This window comes from Geotrypetes seraphini, chromosome 7 (assembly GCF_902459505.1).
Source record: "Geotrypetes seraphini chromosome 7, aGeoSer1.1, whole genome shotgun sequence".
Classification (NCBI taxonomy): Eukaryota; Metazoa; Chordata; class Amphibia; order Gymnophiona; family Dermophiidae; genus Geotrypetes; species Geotrypetes seraphini.
This window is the reverse complement of record NC_047090.1, coordinates 45913913-45927028: the sequence shown is the minus strand read 5'-3', so window position 1 is coordinate 45927028 and position 13116 is coordinate 45913913. Positions and strand designations below refer to the sequence as shown.

Here is a 13116-nt window from a genome sequence, read left to right as displayed (position 1 = left end):
ACAAAACCACGGAAACAGTTTTTAGCACAGGTCGGCATGCTGACTGCTCCGCACTGTTTCCGATGCTCATAGGAACTCTATGAGTATCAGGAGCAGCGCAGAGCATCAGCGCGCCGGCCTGCGTTAAAAAACACTTTTGCGGTTTTGGTAAAAGGGGGGAGGTAAATTAGGTGCATTTGTTATAAAGCACTCTTCGGGCTACTACCATCATACTTATCCATCCAACTAAAATTATTCATATCAAATTAGAACACAAGAAACTCGGGCATGTTTATGTACCCCGCTCTGAAAACCTAAAAGTTTTCTAGACAAAACTCTGGTTTTTCAAGCGAGGAAAATGAACTCTTGGATGTGTTCTCTAATCGCCCAATCCCAATCTTACGATGAGTTCAGAAAATCGATGAAAACCTATTTGTTTGGTAAATTTAAGCGATGATTTTACATTGTATTGTATTGGACTATATTGTATTCCACTGAATCCTACTGTATTTTGTATCTTCGCTGGTATGTCTCAGTTCTCTTGCTGCGAACCGCCCGGATCTTCTGGTTGGCCGAGATATAAGAAAATTTATTATTATTATTATTTCCCTTATTCAGTAAGCCTGTGCGCAAATTCCAGAAGTCCCTTAATCTGCCCATGCTCCTCCCATGGCCGGGCCGTCTTCTCTGATCCATGTGTAAACTTTACACATGGATTCTGGCACCTAAAGATGTGCATGCCAATACTTGATTGGTATATCCCGCAGTCAGAAGTAAGACATTAATAAATATTTCCACTATAAATTTCAATGTCCTTTTTGTCCTTTTTCTTCTTAATTAGACTCTTTTAGGGCTTCAGACATGCCATTGGTTACCAAACGTTTCTATGGTCACCGATTAAACTTTCAGCCATGGCTTCCTCACTAGCCCCATTATGCTCTTTTCTTCATGTTTTTTAATTCATAACCTTTTAAAGTGCTTCGTGCTGTATTTTAATAACTTAATCCTTATATAAGTTAAAAACTTATCTTTAGCTTAATTGACTTATCTTAGTTCAGTCTTTTCGCATAATATCATTGGGAAGGGACCTGTCTGTTCGACATGTTTCACCCTCCGGCTGTTTCAAGAAAAGTTCCCCCTTTTCAAACTTATCCGTACCATCCCAATCATAGAAACATAGAAACATAGAAAGATGACGGCAGAAAAGGGCCATAGCCCATCAAGTCTGCCCACACTACTGACCCACCCCAATAAGTCTAGATGCTAGTGAATCGTCTTACGTAGGGATCCCACGTACATGTCCCATTTGCTCTTAAAGTCAAGCATGTCTGTGGCCTTGACTACCTGCACCGGAAGCTTATTCCAGTGATCTACCACCCTTTCCGTGAAAAAATACTTCCTGGTGTCACTCCTAAATTTCCCCCCTTTGAGTTTAAGCGGATGCCCTCTTGTGGTCGAGGGTCCCCTGGGGAAGAGGATGTCATCTTCCACCTCGACACGTCCTGTGATGTATTTAAATGTCTCAATTATGTCCCCCCTCTCCCTGCGCTCCTCAAGAGTGTAGAGCCGCAGTCTGCTCAGTCTCTCTTCGTATGAGAGACCCTTGAATCCCAAGATCGTCCTAGTGGCCATCCGCTGAACCGACTCGACTCTAAGCACGTCCTTACGGTAATGTGGCCTCCAGAATTGCACACAGTATTCCAGATGAGGTCTCACCATGGTTTTGTACAGCGGCATTATGACTCCTGGTTTCCGACTGACGAAACTTCTATTGATACATCCCATCATTTGCCTTGCCTTGGATGTGGCCTTCTCTACCTGCTTGGCAGCCTTCATGTCTGTACTGATGACTACTCCCAAATCTCTTTCTACTGAGGTTCTAGCTAATGTTACTCCATTTAAGGTGTAAGTTCTGCACGGATTTCTGCTACCGAGGTGCATGACCTTACACTTCGTAGCATTGAAGCCTAGCTGCCATGTCGTGGACCAGTTTTCCAACGTACAAAGGTCCTGTGTCATACTATCATGTAAAACGCTATCACTTACTATGTTGCACAGTTTTGCGTCGTCGGCGAATAATGTCACTTTACCCTGTAGCCCTCGTGGCAAGTCCCTTATGAATATATTAAAAAGGAGAGGACCCAGGACCGAGCCCTGTGTCACTCCGCTGGTCACCTCAGATGTTTCAGAGAGGGTACCGTTGACCATCACCCTCTGAAGTCTACCACTCAGTCAATCATTGACCCATGCAGTTATCGTCTCACCCAACCCCATTGATTTCATCTTGTTTAGTAACCTGCGGTGTGGGACGCTGTCAAAAGCTTTGCTGAAATCCAAATATACTATGTCCAGAGACTCTCCTGAGTCCAACTTTCCTGTTACCCAATCAAAGAAGCTGATGAGGTTGGATTGACACGACCTACCCTTAGTGAATCCATGTTGACTAGGATCCCTAAGATTCCCCTCATCCAAGATAGTGTCCAACTTACGTTTAATTAGTGTTTCCATGAGTTTACATACGATCATACATCCACATACATCCACATACGAATTTACATCCACATAATATTTCTTGAGATAAGGTCCCTTCCCGATGATATTATGCGAAAAGACTGAACTAAGATAAGATAATAATAAAGGAAATCAACCATGAATGTAGAACAGGTAATGTAACGATCATGGGAGACTTCAACTTTCCAGGGATAAACTGGAACCTAGGAACCTCGAACTGCGGTAGGGAAACGAAGTTCCTGGAAACAATAGGGGACTGCTTCCTAGAACAAATTGTGGGAGAACCAACAAGGGGATCCGCAACCTTGGACTTAGTCCTCAATGGCTTAACTGGGAGAACATCAGACGTGGAAGTCACGGTCCCCATGGGGACGAGCGATCACAACATGATCAATTTTAAAATTGGCATCGGGAAGGGGAAAAGAACCAAGACCCAAACCACAACCTTTAACTTCAAAAAAGGGAATTATGACAGCATGAGAGTCATGGTTAAAAAATGGCTCATGAAAAGGACAGCCGGAATCAAAACGGTCGATCAAGCATGGTCCCTACTAAAAAATACCATCACCGAAGCGCAGAATCTTTACATTCTGCAGATATCCAAAGGAAAGCGAAACAAGAACAAAGGAGAACCAGCTTGGCTAACTAAAGGGGTGAAGGATACGGTAAGGGATAAGAGGGACTCGTTCAAAAAATGGAAATGCAAACGAACAACGGAGGCCTGGAACAGTCACAAGGTCGACCAGAAGAAGTGTCACAAGGCGGTAAGAGACACCAAAACGGCCTATGAGGAAAAGATAGCGCAAGAAGCCAAAAACTTCAAGCCCTTTTTTAGATATATAAAAGGGAAAAAAACAGCAATAGAGGTAGTAGGCCCTCTCGATGACCAAGGAAGGAAAGGATGCATTAAAGAATACAAACAGATTGCAGATAGGCTAAATTCATTTTTTACCTCTGTCTTTACTAATGAGGACACTACAACAATGCCAGAAACAGGGAGGGTATTCAAGGGAGACATAGAGGATAGCCTCACCTCAGTGAATGTGGATTTGGACATGATATACTATCAGATTGACAAACTAAAAAGTGAAAAATCCCCAGGACCGGATGGAATTCACCCGAGAGTATTAAAGGAGCTTAAGGTAGAAATTGGAGAACTATTACAAACCCTAACTAACATGTCAATTAGAACCGGGCAAATACCAGATGACTGGAAGATAGCGAATGTCATCCCAATCTTCAAAAAAGGATCGAGAGGAGAACCAGGCAACTATAAACCTGTGAGTCTTACGTCGGTTCCTGGGAAGATGGTTGAAGCACTAATCAAGGATAGCATAGTGCAACATCTGGAAAATCACAACCTGATGAGAGCTAGTCAACACGACTTCAGGAAGGGGAAGTCATGTTTGACCAATTTACTTCAAGTTTTTGAGAAGGTGAACAAACTAATTGACAGCGGAGACCTGGTGGATATAATTTACTTGGACTTCCAGAAAGCGTTCGACAAGGTCCTGCACGCAAGGCTTATGAGGAAGCTACTAAATCACGTAATAGAAGGGGATGTACTCGGATGGATAGGCAAATGGCTAGAGAACAGATTGCAGAAGGTAAGCATAAATGGGAAATTCTCGGACTGGGAGAAGGTGACTAGCGGCATGCTCCAGGGCTCGGTTCTTGGGCCCATCTTATTCAATATCTTCATAAATGACCTGAAAGAGGAAACAACAAGTAATATAATCAAGTTTGCAGATGACACAAAACTATGTCGGGCAGTTGGGTCACAAAAGGACAGCGAGGATCTCCAGAAGGATCTAAACAAGCTGGAGGAATGGGCGGAAAAGTGGCAGATGATGTTTTAACATAGACAAATGTAAGGTGATGCATCTGGGTAGGAAAAATAAGGAACATGAATATAAAATGTTAGGTGTAACATTGGGCAAAAGCGAACAAGAAAGGGACCTGGGGGTTCTGATAGACAGGAACCTGAAGCCGTCGGCTCAATGCGCAGCAGCGGCAAAGAAAGCAAACAGAATGTTGGGCATGATAAAGAAGGGGATCACGAGTAGATCGGCGGCCATTATAATGCCGCTTTACAGAGCAATGGTCAGACCACACTTGGAATACTGTGTCCAACACTGGTCTCCATATCTAAAAAAGGATATAATCCTGATGGAAAGGGTGCAGAGGCGAGCCACGAAGCTAGTAAAAGGTATGGAAAATTTGAGCTACAAAGAACGCCTCGGAAAACTGGGACTGTTCACCCTCAAAAAGAGGAGACTGCGAGGGGATATGATAGAGACTTTTAAAATACTAAAAGGATTCAACAAAATAGAGCAAGAAACATCGTTATTCACATTGTCAAATGTGACACAGACAAGAGGTCATGGACTGAAGCTGAGGGGCAGCAGGCTCAGGACAAATGTCAGGAAGTTCTGTTTCGCACAGCGAGTGGTGGACGCTTGGAATGCCCTCCCAGAGGAGGTTGTGATGGAGACTACCATTCTGGGTTTCAAGCGCAAGTTGGATGCACACCTCCTTGCAAATCACATTGAGGGATACAGGTAGAGCAGGAAATGTAACGATCATGGGAGACTTCAACTTTCCCGGGATAAACTGGAACCTAGGCACCTCAAACTGCGGCAGGGAATCCAAGTTCCTGGAAATGATAGGGGACTGCTTCCTAGAACAAATGGTGGGAGAACCGACAAGAGGAACTGCCACCTTGGGACTTGGTCCTAAATGGCATAACTGGAAGGACAAGCTGAACAATAATTGGGAAATATACAATATTACTCTGTGAATAACTAAAATTAGTATCCTACTATATTTCACAGATATTATAACTATACATTCTTATCCTTTCATACTTTTGTATAAAAGATTTTTTTGGTGATGTGCTCAGACCTTTAACCCAATAAATAGTGTAGTCACTGTATTGAGTTTAACAAGGGGACCATCATCGCAATCACCTGTCCCCGACCCTCCCTGATAGAATTTAAACTTATTCAGATTCAATAATAGTACTTATCTGAATGGAGAGGTGTTTGTTGTTAAACTTAAGCTGGTTAAATCTCAATGGTGACTGTGTTGAAAACAAATAAAGTGATACTTAAAATCCAATGGTGATAATTTATGTAGTCATCAATCCCCGTCCCCCCGACTCGAGTTTCGTATTCTTCGTCGGGGAGGGACACTGAAAATCTAAATCTAAATCAAAATCAAATTCAAAACATGGTCATTATTTTAGTTTACTTAACATTGGTGCCAGTAATTGAACAGCAACAGAAGGAATTAGGCACAAAATTATAATTAATTAAACAACAACTTCCAGATGAAGAATTCATAATAAGCTATCAAGAACATTTAAACCAACTAGATAAATATCAAAAAGAGCAACGTCAAATGAAAATAAAAAAATTTCGACGAGACGAAGCAGATTTCACCAAGGGTTATGTATACCCTTGGATGAATCGCAATATTAAAACTAGAAGACAGAGAACAACGTATAATAAAAACAAGAAGATCACATTTAATTTATCTACAAGTAATTCATCTTCTTCAGAAGAAAACATCGTAATTCCCCAACAACAAAGTGAGCTATCTCAGAAGGATCCTAATGTCTTACCGGAATCTTTTTTAAGAATACAAGCCAAAGAAGGAACATTGACTACAGCGAACAAAATAGAAACACGCAGCACGAACAAACACAAGAAATAAAAAAATCAACCAATAAAGGCATATTTAACCTTTCATCAAGAACATTGGACAAAAAGGAAGAGGAGGTCCTCGTGAGAGGGCTCTCATTCGTACCGAGCATCAAGTACGATAGTTTTGATGCTCGAGTTCATCTTCAGAGATTCTTCCGAACAATCAAATTAAAGCAATTCTTTCAAGATAAACAAAATACAACACCATCCCTACCAGAGGGATTAAAACTTAAATCTACATGGATGCCGCCAGGACAACCGGATCCTCTGATAACAACCTTTGAAAAATTGGTATTAAAGGATGTTCAAAAACTGGAATCCCAAGATAGATTCATAAATCATTCGAATTTAACTATTCAACAGAGGAAAGTTATACAAGACCTTCAAGCAGACCAGTCAATAGTTATTTCGAGGGCTGACAAGGGAGGGGGAATTGTCATCCAGAACTATACGGATTACAGGGAAGAAGCTTTACGCCAATTACATGATACCACATACTACACAAGGTTACAGCAAGACCCCACTACACAAATTAAATCAAAAATAGATGGATTGATAAACAGCGCCAGGGAGTCACAAATATTCACGTCTAAAGAAATTAGATTTCTTACGTGCGATTTCCCCAGGATACCCAAAATCAATTTTATACCAAAAATTCACAAATCAGATACCAAACCACCTGGACGTCCAATTGTTGTAGGCATAGGCTCAGTTCTTGAGCCTATATCTCAATATCTGGATAGCCAATTAAAACATTTGGTTCCTCGGGCTGAGTCATATATTAAGGACTCAACTCACTTTCTAAAAGTCATAGAACAAAGTTTTCAGAACTCAATAACGGAAGATTCAATACTTGTTACAGCTGATGTCGTGGCGTTATATACTAACGTTCCACAAAAGGAAGCAGTAAATTTAGTCAAAATCCACCTAATGAAACTAAACTTAACAGCTTTAAAGACATCTTTATTGACAGAATTAGCTGAACAAGTTATTCACAATAATTATTTTAAATTTGAAAATGATATTTTCCTCCAAACGAAGGGAGTGGCAATGGGGGCCACAGTAGCCCCCACGCTAGCGTGTCTCTATATGACTCAGTTCGAGGAATCACATGTTTACACTTCACCCCACTTCCAGCATGTTTCATGCTGGAAGCGATTCATAGATGATGTCTTTTTTGTGTGGAGTGGTGGACAAGAAAATTTAAATATATTTTTAGAAGAACTTAATCATAAAGATAGCAATATATCTTTTACATATACTACAAATAAAAACCAAGTTACATTTTTAGATATAAAAATTGTTAAACAGAATCAACACATATCCACCACTCTACACAAAAAAACATCGGATAGAAATACTCTATTACAATATCAGAGTTTCCATCCACGACCATTAAAAAATAGTATCCCCACTGGGCAGTTTCTCCGATTACGGAGAATATGCTCAGAGGAAGCTGATTTTGATAGGGAGGCTTTTGAAATGTACACCAAATTCACACAGAGAGGGTATCCTGCGAAAACCGTAAAAAAAGCCTGGAAAAGGGCAAAAAATTGTCACCGATCATGGCTAATGCAAGACAAACAAAATAAGCAAGAGCAGCAACACATAGTTTGTGTTATGCCCTATACCAACAAAAGCAATGCCATAAAGCACATCATATTAAAATATTGGCCAATATTTCAATATTATCCATCTTTGCAAAATCAGCCCAAATTTGCCTTTTCCAGAGCAAAAAACTTAGGTGAACAGTTAAAGCATAATTTAAATCATTATGATACCAGAAATAAGTTTCCCCATAAGCCTTGTGGGAAATGCAGTGTCTGCCGTTATATACTTGACACGAACTACATTGAGATACCAGGGTCGGAAGGACGACACTTTAAATTAAATACAGGCACAAATTGTGAATCTAAGCAGGTGGTTTATTGTATACAGTGTCCCTGTAAAAAATTATATATAGGCCAAACGATTCGTATGATTAAAACACGAATCATAGAACATCTGAGCAACATAAGAAAAAACCGTGTCACCGCCCCCCTGGTATCTCATTGGTTGGAAAAATCACATGCATTGGAAGATCTTAAATACACTGTGCTAATACAAATTCACAACTCTGAAGGGGACTTATCCAAAATGCTTATTCAAAAAGAACAGCGATTCATATATAATTGGCAGACTCTACAACCAACAGGTTTGAATGTGGATATCGAGTGGCTAGTTATATAGTAATATTTCCCTGACGCTGATCACATCCGGGGCCTAATAGAAACAACTCCCCTTTTTCCCTGCTTAGCTTCCTTTAAAAGCGCACAGTTCTAGCAGAGCTTCACAGATGGCCAGGAGATTTTGAACGTGTCTGGTCTCAGTCAGCCAGTAACAGGTATTTAAACAAGTTAATCAAGAATAGTAATAACATTGAGATAAGAATAAGCTTGAATTTTATAAAATAATTGTTAAGTAAACTAAAATAATGACCATGTTTTGAATTTGATTTTGATTTAGATTTAGATTTTCAGTGTCCCTCCCCGACGAAGAATACGAAACTCGAGTCGGGGGGACGGGGATTGATGACTACATAAATTATCACCATTGGATTTTAAGTATCACTTTATTTGTTTTCAACACAGTCACCATTGAGATTTAACCAGCTTAAGTTTAACAACAAACACCTCTCCATTCAGATAAGTACTATTATTGAATCTGAATAAGTTTAAATTCTATCAGGGAGGGTCGGGGACAGGTGATTGCGATGATGGTCCCCTTGTTAAACTCAATACAGTGACTACACTATTTATTGGGTTAAAGGTCTGAGCACATCACCAAAAAAATCTTTTATACAAAAGTATGAAAGGATAAGAATGTATAGTTATAATATCTGTGAAATATAGTAGGATAACTGGAAGGACAACAGATGTAGAGGTCACTGTTCCGTTGGGGACAAGCGATCACAGCATGATCAATTTTAAAATTGACATCGGGAAGGGGAAACGTACCAAGACTCAAACCACAACCTTTAACTTCAGCAAAGGGAAATATGACAGCATGAGAGTCATGGTTAAAAAAAACGGCTCAAGAAAAAGGCAGCCAAAATCAGAACGGTCGATCAAGCATGATCCCTACTGGATGGACCTAGAGTCTGATCCGGCGAAGCCATTTCTTATGTTCTTATGGGTCTCCATCTGGGAGCACCTGGCTTGGCCTCCGTGTGCGGGTCACCAGACTGGATGGACCTAGGGTCTGATCCGGTGAAGGCGTTTCTTATGTTCTTATGTTAACAAATGGCATGTCTGAAGCCCTAAAAGAGTCTAATTAAGAAGAAAAAGGACAACAAGGACATTGAAAGTTATAGTGGAAATACTTGATTGGAGGCACCCAATTATCTGCGCTAAGTGGCTCGTTTATCAGTTGCATTCAGAAACTGAGTGAACACGGTTTTGAGTAACATATATAGAATTAGGGTGTAAGCACGTATGTGCCCTAGGAGTAAATTTTTAGTGCCACTCTATGGGCTCTTTTTACAAAGGTGCGCTAGCGATTTTAGCATGCGCTTAGTGCGCGCTGAAAATGCCACGCATGCTAGCCACTACCGCCACCTTTTAAGCAGGCGGGCTAATCTTGTGTGTGCGCTAAAAACGCTAGCGCACCTTAGTAAAAAGGAGCCCTATATGTAATCCTACCGAAAATTCTTACTGACTCCTCCTGCACTATGCACATAAGACAGTATTTAAATTTATTTATTTTATTTATTTATGTGGTTTTACATCCCATCCTCCCAGGAAAGCTCAGAATGGGTTACAAGTTTACATACATAACAAAGCCCAATAAAATATAACATGACAAACATGGCACAGTGTGACACAGCATGATGAGCATTGCATGACAAACATAGGTTGGCAGCTTCACATGGCAGACGCGGAGGGGCATTTTCAAAACATATGTTTAAGTCCGATTTGGACGTATGGTGCTAGACGTCCAAAGTCGGCAGTAAGAAAATGTCTATTTTTGAAAGGCAAACCACCATACATCTAGAAATAAATTTTTTTTTTTTTTTAAATCCTCTATCTGGACATTCAGGCCATTGGGACACCCAGACTGCCAGGATGTCTATCGTCATACCACATTTTCGACCATAATTTTGTCCAAGTTCCAAACGCACAGAATAAGACCGTTTGAACGTGGGAAGGGCCAGTCCTGTAATGGACTGGCCACCCAGACATGGCAGCAGAGCAGTGGGGCACTGCTGTGAACGTCACATAAAGGGTGCCACGTAAACATCTCACCAGAACTCCCTTTTAGGTCATGGTGAGCCTCCAAAACCCACTATACCCACCTTGTCTACAACCCCAATAACCCTTAGGGCTGCAAGTGGCACCTATATGGCAGTAGAGTAGGGTTTTAGGGGATTTTGGTGGACTCACATTTTCCACCATTAATGTAGTGGTTAGGGTGGCTTATAGGACTTGCCACTCCTCTCTATGGCTCACTAGCCCACCCACCAGGCTACTTAAGACACCTGTGTGTAGCTCTACTAGGCTTTCCTCTACCAGGTGCTGATGTTCTGGAGACAGGTATGTACGTTTGTATTCTGATCTTTGTGGGGGGGTCTGTGAGCACTGGGGGAGTGTGGGGGTGTTTTACCTTGATGCATGCAGTGGTCATCTGACCAGTTTGGGCACCTTTGTGGCATTTAGACCCTTCTAAATAAAACAGGTCTATTTCCAAACGTAAAAGTTATTTATTTATTTATTTTAATCTTTATTCATTTTTTAAAACTTTCAACAAGTGTAACATAAGATACAATCATTTTATACTTTAACATCACTTAATATACCATCGAATTCTAACTCACATCAAATATCCCCCTCCCTTATATCTAACAATTGTTCTTAAGCATTATAAATCAGGAAATATTCCCTCCCTCCCCCACCCTGGACGTTTATGAACAAAGGGGAAAAAAAATAATATTCATTCTGTACAATATTTTGTTAATGGCTCCCAAACATCCCTAAATTTCTTAAAAGGCCCCTGCTGCATGGCTATTACCCGCTCCATTTTAAAGATTTGGCATAACGAATTCCACCAAAAATTATAATTTAGACGATCCCGATTTTTCCAGTTTTTCATAATTTTCTGTACGGCAACCCCTGTCATGATGAGCAAAAGTTTATTATTATTAGAAGAGATTTGACTCTTAGCTCTCATGGAAGTACCAAATAACAGTGTCATATGATAATGCCACTGGATTTTCCAGTAGATTATTCACTTAGCCCAAATGGATTTCCAAAAACTAAGTATCAATGGACAATAGAATAGTAAATGATCTAATGTCCCAGCTTCGAGATGACAGTGCCAGCTAGGTGCAGCAATCTAGTTGCCTAAATTGAGGTGTGTTTTATCGACTCAGGGCCTTAGTGCCTAAAAATAAGTGCCTCTTCATAAAATGTCTCCCGGTATATTGAAACTAGTGCACCCCATCACCGTGCGGTTTAACCAGTCCTTTCCCTTTGTCTCAGCAAATCTTGTCCTTTCTTCCAGTGCAGCAGTGCTGATGGAGCCTGCCCCTTGAGCTGGGAAGAGGAGGTGAGTTCTCAGAAAGTCTTTATGATCCATTTTAGAATCCTCAATTGTCTTAATTATAAATCAGGATGAAGGAAGGAGCAGAGAGGGTGGATGGAATTTCAATCGACTTTTTTTTTTTTTTTTTCATATTCCACAATCCAGCTCTCTCTGTGACAGACAGTGTGCTCTAGGGTGAAGCAAGTGAGCTTCCATTCAGTCCTGTCTGATTTGAGAGGAAAGACTCTGAGGTGCCATGCTTGTCATACTGGCAGTGGCATAGTAGGGGGGCGGCGGCGGTCCGCCCTGGGCGCCATGTTGGTGGGGGGCTGGCGCCCCTCCTCCTCTCTGCCCCGCGCCTCTTTCCTTTCCTCCCCTCCACACGCGTGCCCCCCCTTCCCTTCCCCCAAAACTCTAGTTGAAGTTGTTCGCGACAGTCACAATGTGCTCTTCGCAACCCCGTCGGCTCTCCCGCTGAAGTCACTTCCGCGTGCCATGCCTAAGAAGTGACATCAGATGGAGAGCTGATGGGGGTCGCAAGGAGCACTTTGTTGACCGCCACAAGCAACAACTTCAACCAGAGGTACCCGGGAAGGGAAGGAGTGGGGGGGGGGGGGGCAGAGACGAGGGCAGGGGAGGGACGCTGCTGCTCCGGGGCACCTCTTACCCTCGCTATGCCACTGCATACTGGTGCCCAATTTACAAAACCTTTTCCCCAGTTTACAAAGCTTTTGCCCCTGTGAAAGACCCACTGAAAATTGCCTACCTTCATTGCAAGTAGAACCGCACTAGCTGTTTACATCTTTTGTTCACATTGTAGTAGACAGAGATTATAAATGGTGTCTTAACTCCTAGGTACGATCATCCATTAGGCATAGGGTTACCAGATTTTCCTTCAGGAAAATCATGACCCATGACCACGCCCCCAGGACCACCCAGTTCCACCTCTTTCCTGCCCTGTTCCACCCCCCAGCCCCGTCCCCCAATAAAAATCTTCAAAGACTTCAGCGGATCCAGAACACTGCGGCTAGGCTGATCTTCGCAAAAAGCAAATTCGACCATGTTTCCCCGCTTCTGTCAAAATTTCACTGGCTTCTGGTGATTTCTAGGATTCACTTTAAATATACCTGCCTAATATTCAAGATCCTACATGGCATTTTTCCTCCCCTAATCCCACTATCCTGGAATTCTTCGAGGCCTGACACTACCAGATCCGCCCACAAACTCAAACTATCTTTCCCCTCGTTAAAAGGCATCATGTAAATTAGGCAGGTAAATTAGGGAAATCCCTTTTCTTCAAATTCACTGAGCTTTGGAACAACCTCCCTGCCCCGCTGCTGAACCTAGGTTCATTCCAATT

General features: G+C 41.7%; 1 protein-coding gene across 7 annotated transcripts in view; it reads left to right on the top strand.

The window, feature by feature from the left end:
• Positions 1–13116, top strand: part of CACNA2D4 (calcium voltage-gated channel auxiliary subunit alpha2delta 4) — a 577533-nt gene that overhangs the window by 445957 nt on the left and 118460 nt on the right. For all 7 annotated transcript variants that reach the window (XM_033951433.1, XM_033951432.1, XM_033951431.1 and 4 more), the window contains one exon: positions 11736–11780. In XM_033951433.1, coding sequence (XP_033807324.1) covers positions 11736–11780 — 45 coding nt within the window. The remainder of the gene's footprint in view (positions 1–11735; positions 11781–13116) is intronic.